At 46.5% G+C, this 16,601-nt stretch overlaps 1 protein-coding gene across 6 annotated transcripts in view; it reads left to right on the forward strand.

Annotated features, from left to right (window-relative positions):
- TEX15 (testis expressed 15, meiosis and synapsis associated) overlaps positions 1 to 8,761 on the forward strand; it is a 78,224-nt gene extending 69,463 nt beyond the window's left edge. For all 6 annotated transcript variants that reach the window (XR_012655899.1, XM_075066032.1, XM_075066035.1 and 3 more), the window contains one exon: positions 6,328 to 8,761. Coding sequence is in view for 5 of the 6 variants with exons in the window: in XM_075066032.1 (XP_074922133.1) it covers positions 6,328 to 6,365 (38 nt within the window). In the remaining variant the exon portion in view is untranslated. The remainder of the gene's footprint in view (positions 1 to 6,327) is intronic.
- Positions 8,762 to 16,601: the final 7,840 nt, after the last annotated feature.

Genomic DNA, 16,601 nt, shown 5'->3' on the forward strand with positions numbered 1-16,601 from the left:
GTATGGACAAAGCTGAAACATCAAGATTTCAAAAACGGTCAACCGTCAGTACCAGCTAAAGCAGAGCTGTACTGACGGCGCTGTTTCACCCCAGTAAAAGGGCTTCAGTGTTGAAGACTTTACCGATACTGGCTTAGACAGTACTTAGAGAGAAGAGCCCTTGCCCTTCCACCAGCATGGACAGACATACAAGTGCAGAGGTCTTCATCATGCTTCTTGATTCAGAGTCTCCCATCCTTTTGGATTCAATCCTCAGTAGAGAGATCCTGACTTAGTCAGCACTGGGATGGTGAGAGAAGAAGCTGCTTTCCTGTCCTTCCCACCAACCATGGGATGTCGTCAACCACAGTTCTGATGACACCATCACTATAAGTGGAACCTACATTCTCCTTAGAGGAGGACTCTGGTGTTAGTGAAGGACCATCACCCCCTCAGTCAAATGACAGCCCCAATAGAGAATCCGGGACTTCTTGGGCTCCCTCAAGGCCACTTAAAACTGGATATCCACCTTGCGACTGATGGTGCACCATGCCATAGGGACCTCCCCAACCAATGTCCAGCCCATCTCACTGGCTTTACTAGGATGTGGAACATATATGCATGATGCCCCAAGTTGGTACGCTTGCATCATGAAGATACACTCCCTTCCTTGGGATGAGCCAGAGCATCCTCAAGTACTGATGACGGAGGATGAAGAGGAACAGAATCTGTTGGTACTGCTACCTTTGACAGCAACTTCATTCTCAGTGGCACCAGCCTCATGTCCTCCCCATAATTACAGATAGTTTCAAGACCTGTTGAGGCGAATGGCTGAGACTCACCACCAAATCCCACTGGAGGAGGTATATGAGGCTCTTCACAAATTCCTCGACATTTTGTATAGTAGATGGCTGAGCAGGGTAGCACTCACCATGAATGAGGCCATCATGGAGGTCATCTGACATATGCCAGACACATGTGCTGCCACTTCCAAAATAAATACTATGTGCTGGCTAAGGGGATGTAATTTTTATTTACGCATCTTGCCCCAAACTCTTTAGTTCAAGCCACTACTGAAAGAAGTGGACGTCATCAGACGAAGTCCACCATGTCAGATGAGGCCACTAAATGACTAGACCTGCTGGGCAGGAAAGTTATTACCTCAGCCAGCCTGGAAATTCATATAGTCAGTTGTCAGGTATTGCTCTCAAAATATGATTTGATCAGTTTCTCCAAATTGATAGAGTTTATGGACAAACTGCTGCAGGAGCACAGATTGCAGTTCCAGGCAATAATCGAGGAGGGTAGATTAATCACTAGATCTTCTCTTCAGGAATCTGTTGATGCATTTGACCCAGCTGCATGTTCATTGGCCATTGTTGTACACAGAGCATTGTGACTTTATTCCTCAGGATTCCCCAGGGAAGTACAATCCACAGTGGAGGACTAGCCCTTTGAAGGTAACAACCTATTTAGATATAGAACCGATTAAAACTTTGCACTCACTGAAGGATTTAAGTGCAGCACTTCACTCCTTGAGGACCTACATTCCAGCTCTGAGGCGGAAGAACTGTAGGCCTCAGCCGTACAAACGTCATGAATGCTGGGTGCAGATGTGGTCACCCCTTCTCAAAAAAGATATATTGGAATTGGAAAGGGTTCAGAAAAGGACAACAAAAATGATTAGTGGTATAGAACAGCTTCTGTATAAGGAGAGATTAATAAGACTGGGACTTTTCAGCTTGGAAAAGAGACAACTAAGAGGGGATATGATTGAGGTGTATAAAATCATGACTGGTGTAGAGAAAGTAAATATGGAAGTGCTATTTACTCCTTCGCATAACACAGGAACTAGGCGTCAAATGAAATTAATAGGCAGCAGGTTTAAAACAAACAAAAGGAAGTATTTCTTCACACAACCCATGGAACTCTTTGCCAGAGGATGTTGTGAAGCCTAAGACTATAACATGGTTCAAAAAAGAACTAGATAAGTTCCTAGAGACTAGGTCCTTCAGTGGCTATTAGCCAGGATGGGCAGGGATGGTGTCCCTAGCGTCTGTTTGCCGAAGCTGGGAATGAACGACAGGGAGTGGATCACTTGATGATTTACCTGTTCTGTTCATTTCCTCTGAAGCACCTAGCATTGGCCACTGTCAGTAGACAGGATACTGGGCTAGATGGACCTTTGGTCTGACCCAGTATGGTCGGTCTTATGTTCTTATCATCTACTGCCTTGGCACTTCTATCACCAAAGGGCTTACGAACCAGCACAGAGAAGGCAGAAGCTGCAGAGGAGCAAACAGAATGATCCCTCCTCTTCTTCCTCATAACCTCAGCCTCCCACAAAAAAGTGTTTTTTACAGGATGCACAAGAGCTGCGAACCACCTCAGATGCCACATCCATCCACCATGTGCCTACAGACTAAGTTTGGCAGCTGAGTAGCACACTTTGCCTATGCGTGGCAGGCAATAACAGACAGATGGGTTCTCAATCTAGTGCAATCTCAGTAGTACTATATAATTCCTATCCCCCTTGACCCTGAAATCTGCTTCCCTGTCTCTCTGCAGGGACCAGTCTCACGAGGGGATGCTCATTCAAGAGATGAACTTTCTCCTGCTTCAGGGGACTATGGAACCAGTACTTCTTCAATAGTGGGGAGGAAAGATTTTCATCAAATTTCTTCTTCATCTGAAAGAAGAAAGTGGGATGAAGACCCATCTTAGAGCTCAGGCAACTCACTGTCTTTATCTGCAAATTGAGGTTCAGACTGGTCACACTGGTACCAATTATTCTACAACTGAACACAGAGAACTGGTTCATAGCTCTCGATGTGAAGAATATCTACTTTCATATGGACATCCACTCCTCTCAGTTAGTGCTTATCAATCCCTGGCTCCCCCTGGGGGCAGCATATAAAGTTAATTGGCCCTTTCTGGCCCACATTCTTGTGCTCAGGGGTTGCGTGGGGGAGGCACCTCATCGCAGTAGCCATCACCTCAGCTAGGAGGATGGGTAACTGGGAGCTCTTATGGTGGATCTGCCATGTACAGTCTTTCACACGGATAAGATGACAGTGAGACTGCAAGTCATGGGAGATGACGGGGTTCAAATAGAAGTCGTTCCCTCTGCTGCGGTTGCGAGTCTAGTGGTAAGGATTCCCAGGACCACCTTTTCTTTCTGGGCAGCAAGGCCTAGTGGCAAGTGTCCCCAGAACTGCCCTTTTTTTCTGGGCAGCAAGGCCTAACGGCAGGTGTCCAAGGCAGTAGTGCCCAGTATCAGCAACCCCCAGACAGTAGCACCTAGTATCAGTAGTCCAGGGCAGTAATGCCTAGCAGCAACAGTCCACAGCTGTGGCACCCAGGCATAGGCACAGGGAGGGTAGGGGAACCCGGGCCCACCCTACTCCACTCAGTTCCAGACCAGGGCCCTAGGAAACCAGGCACCCCATAGAGGGGGGTTTAGGCCTCTCTATCTCCAGAGGCGTCTCCTGGGTCATTTCCTACTCGTAGGCCTGACTCGGCTATCTCCTCAGGTAGCAGCAGCTTGGTGCCCCTTTGACCCAGGCAGTCAACTGGTTCTCCATGGCGCAGTCAGGGTCCTCAGCTTCAGCAGTCTGGAATCTTAGCGCTTCTTCTGCAGGAACCCACAGTGCATGTCTAGTCTCCTTAGCCAGCCCAGACTGAGCTGAGCTGCTTCTTTTTATATACTCCCTCCCAGGAAGTGTGAGGGCATGATCTCTTGGGCCCAAAGTTGCTGGTTAACCACTGCCTGACCAGTGTGGGTTCGGTACACCCTGTCATACTGCACCTGAAGTTTTTTCCTAAAGTGGTCTCTGACTTCCATCTCATTCAGACAATCAGCTTATCTACTTTCTTCACTGCACACCACTAATGAAGACAAAAGACTTCATTCCTAGATGTCCATAGAGCTGTTTCATTTTACCTGTGAAGAACAAACTCATTGAGACAATCACCCAGACTGTTTGTATCCGTTGCAGAACAGATGCGAGGGGAAGCTGTCTCATCCCCAACTACTTTCCAAATGGATCCCGAGCTGCGTTCTGCTATGCTAGCTGACAAATACTCCTGCACTCCAAGGTGTGAGAGCCCAGGCCGCTTCAGTAGCCTCGTTACAAAATGTCCTCGTCCTTGAAATTTGTAATTGAGCCATGTGGAGTCAGTCCATATCTTCTGCAGAGATCATGCTTTGGTGCAGGCCTTTGCAGCTGACACTTCCCTGGGCACTGCTGTAGTCTGTAGCCTCCCAGAGGTCCTTGCATCCTCCTCCTTAATAGACACTGCTTGTAGGCACCAACCGTGGAATACACGTAGGGGCCAGCACTTGAAGAAGAAAGGGAAGTTACACTCCTGTACAGCAACGAGTTATTTGAGGTGTGTGAAACCTGTCTGTATTCCACTATCTGCCCTCCTTCGCCTCTGCTGCAGATCTTAAAGTTGATTCACAGTAGAGAAGGAACTGGAGACGTGGCTGGTCTGCACCGCTTCTTATGCTCCTCATGCTCCAAGCCGAGAGATAAGTGCGCGGGCATAGTCCGATACACGCTGCTAGCAAAAATCTGCTGGTCACCGGCGCATGTGCACCCTCAGTGGAATACAGGGAAGGACCACACATCTCAGAGAACTTCAGTTACTGTGGTGGTAAGTAACTTCCCTTTCCTGTTCCCAGCAACCACGTATTTACCATGTGCACAAAGACACACATAAACAGTTGGGTACATGATTTTCAGTTCTGTTTTGCTAAAATAGTTGTCATGTTTTGTTAGGTTTTTTTAACCACTCTTCTGCCCAATACCACTCTCTTTTGAAGTAACCATTCCCCCTCCCCTGTCCAGTAAATGAAAAATGGTGGTGATGAGAGTTTGAGTTCACACCCTGGTTTGGACTAGAAGAGATTGATTTCCTTTTTGTACTAGAGTAGGCTCTGTTTTACAAAGAGCCGCAGGATTTTTCCCCTTTCCAACGCTCGGTGCTACCCTCCTACTTCCTGAGAACATTTCTGATTTTTTTTGGTGCTTATGACTAAGGCTCCGTGTTTGTCACGGAGGTCATGGATTCTGTGACCTGTGCGACTTCTGCAGTGGCTGATGTGCTTGGCCCGGGGGCTACCTGAGCAGCTCGGGCAGCCCTGGCCCAGTCGCACTGGATGCTGCTGGGGCAGTCTGCCCCCAACCCCCGCCCACGCTCCCCAGCAGCAGGAGCTTGTGGGGGGGAGGGGTAGCTCAGGGATGGAGGTTGAGGTGCAGGGCAGTGCTTACTGTGGGAGGGGAGACGGTTCCCGTAAGGGTAACCATAACTCCCCTCTCTCAGCTCCTAGCTCCATGTGCTGTCTCCGCCCCCAAAGCTCCCATTGGCCACGGTTCCTTGCCAATGAGGGCTGCAGAACCAGGGCTTGGGGCAGAGCGGAGGCAGCACATGGAGCTGGAGTCCCTGCTTCCCAGGAGCCAGGTAGGGAGCCTGCATCAGACCCGCCAACCCCCCACCCCAGCACGCACAGTGCCCCCTGGGCTGTGCCCCCCCGAATGCCTGTGGTGCTCCCCTGGGCTGTGCCCCCCCAGAGCACCTGCTGTGGACCCCGGGCCACCTCCCCAGCACCTGTGCTACCCCCTGGGCACCCCCCTGTAATCTCTCCCAGGCCGCAACTCCCCACCCGAGCACCCGCGGCACCCCCCAGGCCATCCCCCCCTCCCCAGCACCCACAGTACCCCCAGCACCATCCTCCTGAGCCGCCCCTCCCTCCCAAGTTTTAGTCAAGGGTATTTAGTAAAAGTCAGCAGTCATGAATTTTTGTTTACTGCCTGTGACCTGTCCATGACATTTACTAAAAATACCCATGACTAAAACGTAGGTGGGATTTTTTTCAAAAGCAATTATTGACTTAGAAGCACACATTCTGCTGACTTTGCGTGCAACTTGTGCTCCTAAATCACATAGGCATTTTTGAAACTCCAATTGATAGTCTACATTTATAAACTCATGCAGAGGGGATATGGTGGTAGTTGAAGCATAGGACTGGGAATCAGGCAAACTGGATTCTAACCCTAGCTATTCCACAGACTTGGTCTCTACTCTTGGACAAGTGGTGTTCGGCTTCACTCGTAAATATTTATACAGGCTGAAATTCACCCCAGCACAGAAGGACTTTAAGGTGCATAGGCCTTTTGCTGTCCTCTGCACAGGGTGAAGGTCAGTGCTTCAGTCGGTGAATGCTTTCGAAACCTTCAGAAGATGCTATAGAAGTGCAAAGGCCTGTTGTTTGGAGGGTGGAAGGAGGAATCTCTATTTCCTGTGCCTTAATCCTTTCTCAAGTATCTTTTTCTTTGTTTCCAGCTCCCTGGCAGCAAGCACCTTTTCATCCTGGATGTTGAAACCAGTCCCGTGACAACGTTTTGGTTCAGCGTTGTTTGTTGTAATTTTTCTTTGTTAAAGCTGTGTAGCATTAGATATTTAAAATGCTTGTATAGATTTACTGCTGATATACAATACAGAGCATGGTATAATGTTTTGAAGCATAACCACTTACCTCACAAGGCAACATAATTTGCATTTTCCAGAATGGTTACATCAAAATCACTCCCTATTTTAGGACATTAAGACAGTTGGGAGTTTTCTTAGTGATTTCTGCGGGTTCAGGATTGAGTCGTTAGTGAATAGCAAGACTTACCTAACCAGATTTAAAAAAAAAAAAAAAACAGAGGAAGGGACAAATGTAACCCCACCTCAGTGACCACTCAGGGCCCTCTGACTGTGGAGCCAGCATGGTTCTGCAGTAGAAAAGGCAGTTTAAACCACTGGATAAAGTAATAGCTGTGAATTGGTTCTATGGCTTTGGCCTGGAGCAGGATTCTTTTTCCTCTGCCTACTGGAGAGGCTCTTTAGCCTCACTGGGTGTTGTGTCTTGGATTCTATCCTAATGCATTAAGTTTTTAGTTAACTTTTTAGGACTGTGATATGATGGTGTTTATTTGACATCTAAAAAAATGAAAACTGAACTTTTTAGGTGTGATTATAGGATTTTTAGCTTTTAAATACTTTTTTTTTTTTTGAACAAAAGCTCTGCCTCGGGCTGTCAAGATCTATAGTCAGTTCTGAATACTTGGGTGAAATTCACCCCAGTGCAGTGGGCCAGCGCAAGACTTACCCATCACTCATGTCTGATTTTGCAGAAAATGTGCGTGGACTTTCCGCTAGCCTGGGGCTGCTCTTTTTGTAAACACTGGAATAGAGAAATGTGATTCTTCAATGTTATGGTTAGTATTTTCTATAATGGTAGTTCAGACTTTGCTGTATCTGATATGCAAATAACTAACAAATTGTTTCAATCCACACAGTTTTTACACTACCATATGTATATATTATTTATGGCAGTGGTTGGAATACTTTTGGTATTTTTTTCTAACAGAGAAGACTTATTTTTCTATTTTTTGTACATTTTTCTTAGAAATATTTCTAAATATATAGGTCTTATTGAAGATTTTAATTTTAAACGTTAACAGCATTTGTACAGTGCAAGTATTTGAGTAAACTTAATTTGTATGCATTAAACAGGTTTTTTTTTTAAATGTAGCAAATACAGAAATAATGAGACTGATAGTCTAGTTACAGTTAGGTGTCTATAAGGTGGTAATTTAGAACATAGCACAAACTACAACACTGGCAACTCGGTAAGGGATTAGCTATTAATTTACGTTAAAAACAAAATTTACAGAACAATTAAAATACTTGTGTTGAACTTCTAAATATGCAGAATAGTCCAGGGTTTATGATAGTCTCTCTTTGCTGAAGAATTACCAGTATTTTCTAAATGTTATTTGTGTACTGTGGTGTTTTCATGAGAACAAGATATAATTAGAGGTGAATTACATGTATCAGAATCACAAAGAGATCTGGGTCCCACTGAAATCCAGGTCCCACTGAAATCACAGAACCTTTGCCATTGATCTCAGTGGGGCCAGGGTTTCACCCTCTATCGCAATCTGAGATACACGGAATAGGAACACATCTATCTTGTAAAAATCAGTTCCTGTGGTTTACACACAATTGGATAGCAGATGATCTCACTAGCTCTATGGTAACAGAAATCCACATATTTAAGAGCAGAGTTAAGCCCTAAATTGGTAATTTCTACATCTGATATGCACATGTAACATCTGAAATACATCTTTTAACATGATTGGGAAGTGTAAATCTTCAACAGGAAAACAGACTTCTACAAGTGTTAAACATCTCATGATTTTGTGCAACATACATGGCTGATTAGAATTAAAAACTGTCAATTGCTAGCAATAGTGTGGAAATGTAAGAATGTTTATTTACTACAGGTGTATTATCAAGGGGGTATTTCAGGACTGGTAGAATAAATATTGGCTGAAGTTAAACTTAGGGGAAAACTGTTGTTCCCAGCAATTAGTTCTTCCCCATTCTAGTACATCTCTGCTTTTTTGGATGAATAATGATTTCACTCCTCTCATATCTGTAAATTACAGTGGAATCCTGTTTCCTGCTACAGTGGAGCAGGGAATATTTTAAGACCTTGAATTTTCTCTTTATTTAGTCTTAAATGATAGCAGGTACATACAACACTAGGCATATTGCGCCAAATTCATCTCTGGTATATTTCCACTGAAGCCAGAGTTACAAGGTTGAATTTGACTTACAGCTTTTTACAGTGGGTTGCTATGAGTATCTGCTGGTGTAATAATGCAGAATTTAGCCAGTTTGTCATTTTTGAATAGTAATAAAAACACTTATTACATTGCTGTGTGGTATATTGTTGCATTCTACTAATTTTCTTATGTATACAATATATCAAAAACCATATAATTGGACATTTGATTCCATTTCAAGTATTGCAAGAGGCTGCAGTGACACTGTTAAATTAAGACCTTATTTAAGCTGAAATGCCTGAAGAACTCCTCATCCACGTTAACCCAATCAGAAAAACAAAGCTGTAGCATCCACTTTGTTTTCCACAGTTTGCAATAATCTCTGTTCTGGCCTGGAAAATATCCATTCATGCCTCTAATATGATGGCCATCACGGTATACTAGAATGGTGTAATTACTGGATAGTCTCCCACCAAGAGGAATATGTCACAACAGCAGTATGGCTACTGTGACATCATTCTGGTCCATCTGATCCATTCGATGTATACACAAGAGTCTCACTAGGGGCATGTATGCCTCCTTCAGAAATACATCTGGCCAAATTGTGCAGCAAATGAGGATAGGGGGATAGGCAGAAACTGAGCATAGACTTAGTAAGATTGCAAGACAGGTGGATGGTATTCCTGGCTAACTGATAGGCCATTGCAGATGTGCTGCAAGAGGAAAGCAGCAAGAGTGAGGGTACAAGGCCATGGTGAAGAAGATACATTAATTCTTTGCCTCAGTCTTCACTGCAGAGGATAGGGTGGAGTTCTACACATCTGAGCCATTCTTGTTAGGTGTCAAATATGAGGACCTGTCCCAGATTGAGGTGTCAGTAAAGGAGGTTTTGGAACAGATGATAAATTAAACAGTAAAGTCACCAGGACCACAAGGCATTCATCCAAGAGTCCTGAAGGAACTCAAATATGAAATTGTAGCACTGCTAAGTGGTTTGTAACCTATCACTTAAATCAGCCTCTGCACAGGTGACTAGCTAATGTAATGCTGATTTTTCAAAAAAGTCTCCAAAGGGATCCTGGCAATTACAGGCCAATTATCCTGACTTCAGTATGAGGCAAAATGATTGAAACTATACTAAAGAACAAAATTATCAGACACAAATATAATATGTGGGGGAATAATTAACATGGCTTTTGTAAAGAGAAATCATACCTCACCATTCTATTAGATTAATTTGCAGGAGTCAAGAAGGATGTGGACAACGGTGTCAAGTGAATATAGTGTACTTGGACCAAAGGCTCTTCAGCAAACTAAGGTGTCATGGCATAAGAGGAAAGGTCCTCTCATGGATCAATAACTGGTTAAAAGATAAGAAACAAAGGGTAGAAATAAATGGTCAGTTTTCACAGTGGAGAGGGGTAAAAAGTAGGTTTCCTCAAGGATCCGTATTGGAAACAGTGCTGGAATTATAGACCAGTCATCTTAACTTCAGTACAGTAACTTCTCACTTAAAGTCATCCCGGTTAATGCTGTTTCATTCCCGATAAATTAGGGAACATGCTTGTTTAAAGTTGTGCAAAGCTCCCTTCTAACATCATCTGGGAGCTGCCTGCTTTGTCCACTGCTTGCAGGAAGAGCAGCCTGTTGCAGCTTGCTAGTGAGGGCTTTGAACCAGGGTGGACCAGCAGCCCCCCCCCAATCAGCTCCCTGCTCCCCTAAGTTCCCTGTGCAGTAGCTGCCCAGCAGCCTATCAATTGTGAGGCAGTTCAGCTGTCCTCCCCCACTGCCATGAGCTGCTCCCCAAGACTCCTGCTTGCTATGCAGGGTGGAGGACAGGAAGAGGGGGACTAAGGTTAGGGTGTCCTCCTTCCCCCCCTGCTCCTGCACCCCACTTACCTCATCTTCCATAGAGCAGGGGGGACACCCGACAGGGCTCAGGAGGGAGGGAGCTTGCTGGCAGCAGCTATCTCAACAAGCTGATCTATTAACAAGGCAGTGTACTTAAGAATAGGGCCAGCTTACTTAAAGGGGGAATGCGCATCTCTCACGCACACACATGGTGTTCTCACTCCATTCCTGCTGCCTTGCAGAGTGTGAGAGTTAACCCTTGAGGGCTCAGCCAAGTGCTAGTTCATTTAGCAGTAAGGCATTCCCTGGGAAATAGCCTTCCTTCTGACTCTTCCACCTCAACCAAACTTCACAATCATCATTACTGTGTACCAGTATTAAATTGTTTGTTTGAGAGAGAGAGAGAGTTTTGAAAAAAGCTTCCCTGGAACCTAACCCCCTCATTTACATTAATTCTTATGGGGAAATTGAACTCACTTAACATGGTTTCACTTAAAGTTGCATTTTTCAGGAACATAACTACAACTTTAGGTGAGGAGTTACTGTACCTGGAAAGATAATGGAACAAATAAGTAAGCAATCAAATTGCAAACACCTAGAAAATAATAAGGTGATAAGTAAGAGGCAACATGGATTTGTGAAGAACAAATCATGTCAAACCAACCTAATTGCTTTGAGTAACGAAGAGTAACAAGCCTTATGGATGGGGGGAAGCAGTAGATGACATTGCTGAGACATGTTTCAAGTTTTTTTAAAAAACAGCCCAAGCTGGTTCCTCTGACACAAAAGGTTAGCCAGCACCTCAACCAGGTGTCAACATAATAAGTGGACTGTTAAAGGGAGTCCCCTGTATACACCGGAGTTGCCTTCTTGAAGAGGGTGCGGGATACCAAAAGAATGTATACTACGGAATTTTTCCCCATAAAAAAATAATGGAATAAGGTGGAGATGTGTTCACAACTAGACAATACTCATTTCTTAAACGGTGTACCTTTTCACAATAACTTACACAGTTTTTACACATAAAACATTGAATAAAATAACATAGAACCCTACTAACACCGTTCAAACGCACAACATTTTAATACAGTAAATGTAGTACAGTAATACAGTATAAAACCGTGTTGATTACACTAAACTTAGGAAGGGGTGGAAGCTGGGTTTTCTTGAGTTGCTTTTTGGTCGCAGAAGTCTTAAAAGGGGATTTTATTGACAGCTGCTCTCCTGCATGAATCTTTGAACAATAGCTCTCCCTGTAGCAAGCTACTGCATCATTGAAAAACGTAGAGACTGGCAGGTTGTTCACAAAAAGGATCACCACGCTGTATGATTTCAGTCATCTCATCCAGAAATCCAGAGAAACGAGAGATTCTTTGTCATCAGACTCCTAGCTTCCTGCCCTGCATCATCATCCTCCTTGTTTTCTTCAGATATCCATTGTTGGTCCAGCTCAGTCAGTTCCTTGTTTGTCAGTTGCTCAACATGAGACTCCAACAACTCCTGTAATATCCTCCTCCTCCACCTCCTTGAAGCTGACATCCTTCGCCAACTTGACAATTTCTTGCTCGGGACCAGGAATGGCATCAAATCCCATGAAGCTGTGGACAGCATCTGGCCATGCATGGCACCAAACGCCATTCATACATTGCAAAGTGACCTCTTCCCACGACACATCAATGTTTTCCACACTGTTCAAGATGTAGTAGGACTTTGAAAACTCCTTTACACTGGGCTACTGTAGTGTACAACAGGTGAACGTGTTCCAATTCATGTCGGTCCTGAACCATGCAAACGATGGATATGCGGATCAGGACCACCGTAAATCGGAACACGTCCCCTACTGATGAGTGACAGAGAGCCAAAGCAACGGCTAAGGGGGAGATGTATACCAGGGACCCCCTGTACTGAGTTAAGCAGCCATTCTTTTGGCAAGAGGGTGTAAGCAAGAAATGTACACATTGGCAAATAATCAACTGGGGGTTCCTGTCACCTGGACCCCAGCTGGAGATTATTCTAAAAGAGGAGGAAAAGATACAAAAATGATTAGAGGCCCCAAATCACCTCTTGCCTTCACTCCCCTCTGCTCACCGCAGCACCACCGCCTAAAGAAACATCGAACTGGGGGAGGGGTCTTGGCTGGAAGGTTTCCAGCCAGTAAAGATGGCAACAAACATGTGAGAAAAGCCTTTGTGTAAATAGGGGATTGGTCCCGCTATTCTGGGGAACTTTCCTGTTATATACACTATCCTGGTGGAATTGGCTACTGAAAGGATGAGAGTCCTCACTCTCACTTCTTTTACCCAGAGGCCTGCCTGACCTCGAGGGCTCCCCTTCCACTCTCCTGTGTGGTAGAGTCTTCGTAACTCTGACAAGACTGGGCCCAGGATTCCCGGGGGGCTCAACCCCCTATCTTGTCATGGTCACATAAGACAGGGGTTAGGGTGTCTCCACTCCCAGGTACTCTCTCCGCTTCGGACGCTTCCCTGCCCAATGATCATTTCATATATTTCAAGCAAATACAATTTATTAAACAATTTAAAAAAAATAAGGAAAAAATCGGAAAGGTTAAGGACACAACCTTGCTCTGTGGCATGGGGACATCACAAACAGCCGACTCTGGAATATAAGAAGTTCACAATCTGTTCCTCACATGTGCCAGGCCTCCTGTCCAGGCCCTGACTGTGCTGCAGGGATGCTGCGAGTAGACAGTTGCTCTGGCCGTGGCCACACACCCTCAGGTTCCAGATGGCAGGACCCTTCTTCTGTGTTCTCTCCCATAGTTGGGGTAACAATCCCCTCCAAGTCTGGCCTGGAGGGCCTCTTGGCTGGTGGCATCTCCCTGCGCAGGACCCTCTGCCCAGATCCCTCTCGCTCTCCCCAGCTGCTCACCGCACCCGGCTCCAGACTGCTCCAGTTCCACCTCTGTTCTGCCTCAGCACTGCTGCTGCTCTGCCTCCAGTTCCCTGGACTGCTTTTCTGACCCCTCTGGCTCTGGTTGCTGCAGCTGTCCTCCCAGCATGGATCTGCTCTCTGGCTCTTGCTGCCGCTCTCCCCAGCTCAGGCTGCTTCTCTAATGGTCTCTAGCTTGCACTGCTCTGCTCCTCAGCTCAGCCTGAGCTCCTGCTCTCTCCTTAGCTTGACCTCATTCTGGTCCAGGCAGGTTCAGCTCAGAGACTGGGACCCCTCCAGCCTCCTGACTCCCTCATTAGACTGCCCACCCTGTCAATCAGGCTGACCTGGAGCAGGGGCCTCTCCCCATTGCCCCTGGGGACTCAGTCTTGGGGTCTTGATTTCCCAGCAACCCTTCCCCTTTCTTTTGGTGCTGGGAGGTAGCCAACCAAAAAAAAAACAAAAACCTCACTGAGTTTTAGTACAGGGCCAACAGTCCTCTTATATTTGCTTTGATTTCAATTACCTTGCTAAGTTAGGTATTAGTTTGCATTTTTGCCCTTTATTTTCTTTGTAACCAATACTGACTTTTATGCCTCATTATTTGCAATCACTTAAAATCTTTCTTTCTGTAGTTAATAAACTTGTTTTATCTAAATCACTGTGTGTTTGGATTGAAGTGCTTAGGAGCCTCCATTTGGGCTAATAAGATTCGTGCGCATCACTTTCTGTTATTGAAATGACAGCCTTTCTATGAGCTTGCATTGCACAGAAGGAAAGAGCTGGGTAGTACAAGATGCACATTCTGAGCACCAGTCTGGGACTAGGAATTAGCTGGTGTTTCCCTATAATGCAATTAATGAATGGTTAGCTATAACACTCGTACAATTCAGCTGGGAGTGATTTTGCATGCTAGAGGCTGAGACAGCAAGACCAGATTGGAGAATTGAGGGGACACAGCTGTCCATCTGTCCAGATTGTATCCTAGGGAACATCACACCTGTACAAAAAATAATTCCAAGAGCATGTGGGGGGAAGAGGGCTGGGAGTCACTGTGTGCAGGCATGCATGTGGGGAAGATTAGGAGTGGTTATTTACGTTCAGGGGTGAGGGGAGGAAGCTAGGATAGAGTATTTGCAGGGGAGAGGGGCACTGGGAGTGGTTGTGGGCAGGGTTAGGAGTAGCTTTGTGTAGGGGAAGGCAGTTGGGGGATGTGGAGGGGAGCTGGGAGTGGCTATATGCATGTAGGGGGCTGGTTCTGAGTGAGGAGGTTAGTGGGAGAGGATATGTATACAAGTGACCTGGGAGCAGCTTCATGTAAGAGTGAATGGAAGAGTAAGTCGTCTCTGGGAGGGCTGTGGAGGAAGTCTGGCAGTGGCACTGTACAGAGGTGATGGGCGTCTGGGACTAGCTCTGTGGGGAGTGATGCAGGGTTCAGAGTAGCTTGGCGTGAACTGGGAGCGGTGCTGTTGTAGGGGTTAGCAGACGGTGCAGACTAGCACTGTGGGAGGGTCTGGGAGTGCTGCTGTGGGGAAGTGACTGGCTCAAAGTGGCTCCATGGCGGGGTTACGAGTAGTGCTGTGTGGGGGTTAGAGGGTGCAGAGTAGCACTGTGGGAGGGTCTGGGAGTGGTGCTGTGGGGAAGTGAGGGGGGCTTGAAGTGGCTCCATGGGGGGTTACGAGTGGCACTGTGGCAGGAGGGTTTGGAGCAGTGCTGTGTGGGGGTGACAGGCTGAGAGTGGCTCTGTAAATTACCCTACATCCGGGTTTTCCTAACATTTCCTTTTTTGCTCTTCCACCCTTTGTCCAAGCAGATTTTTCAAATCAGATGAAATGTTCAGGATTCTTGCAGAGCAGACACTGCAGCTCAGAAAGAGCTGGCTCCACATCCCGATGGTCCCTCCACTGCAGCTGCACCTGCCGGATCCCACCCAACCAAGCCCCAGCTCCCAGTCCTGGGGAGAGGAAGAGGCAGGGAGGTACTGACTGACAGTTGGCTGGTACCGTGTCCCAGACCTGTGCCAACTGCCCAGGGAGAGAGACTGCCGTACCTTGAGAGTGAGGCCACAGGTACCTGTTCCAGCACCCCCAAACACCCACCCCAGTACACAGACCCTCTTCTCGTACCCCCAAACACCCACCCCAGTACACAGACCTTGTTCCCATACCCCCAAATACCCTCCCAGTATAGACGCCCTTCCCGTACCTCCACTCATCCCAGTACACATTGTAGTAAGAGGAGGCCCTAAGACATAAACCTTGGTATCAGAGGCCTGGTATGAGGCGTAAGGCCTGAACTAAAGAAATGGTCAAGACTTTGCTAACATAAAGCAAAGTGAGGCTGTGAGCCAGAGGCAGGCCCTGCTCACAGAGGTTGGCAGGGAAAGGGCTGATGCTGCAAGGAGATACCGTACCTAAAAGGTACTGAACACTAGAGATCAGAACATTCACATACTTGCACATTCCACACAGATAACAAGGAACAAGGCTGACCCATCCCAATGACAGGGCAAAAGGGTAATATGATGGGATCAGAGTTGTTTTGTTCAAACCAAACATGTACTAAGGTGAGAGGCGGCACCTTACTATTAGAGGGGTTGTACCTTGCTACGTAGAGGGGTTGCACCTCAATAGCAGGATGAGTTCTAACTTGTTCTGTACCTGTGTATAAGAATGTATCCCTGGGCGATGTCTTTGTCCGGCGGAGGGGCAGTGAAAGTCCCGCACTGACTGAGCCAAGTCCATGACCGTGGGTACATATCGTAGTATGCTCTGGAATTAGGCTAAGAAACCTACAGGGAATATTATTGTATCCAATACGGATAACCTGGTCGACACTGTCCGTACCTTACTAGACTCTGTGGTCTTTGGGGTTCTCGTTTGGTCGCTGTGTCAGCTAGCTGCGCAGAGCTGGGCAGCATCGCGAGGGAACACACACACAGCCGAGTGATACCAACAAGGAGACAGCAGAGCACCACACCGGTAGCATCTGACAACACACGTATCCCCAAACCCCCAGTACACACACATCCCCCAGCCCCCAAATATCCATCCCTTACACACCCAAACACCAACCCAGCAGCCTCTCACACATATAACCCTGCTCCAGCTCCAACAAGACCCCTCCCAGCACAAACCCCCTTCCCGTACCCCATATACCCCTTCCACCAACCCCCTTCCCGTACCATATATCCCCTCCCAGCACACACCCCTTCCCATAACCCCATATATCCCCTCCCAGCACACACCCCCTTCCCGT

The sequence above is a fragment of the Chelonoidis abingdonii genome, chromosome 5 (assembly GCF_003597395.2).
Source record: "Chelonoidis abingdonii isolate Lonesome George chromosome 5, CheloAbing_2.0, whole genome shotgun sequence".
Classification (NCBI taxonomy): Eukaryota; Metazoa; Chordata; order Testudines; family Testudinidae; genus Chelonoidis; species Chelonoidis abingdonii.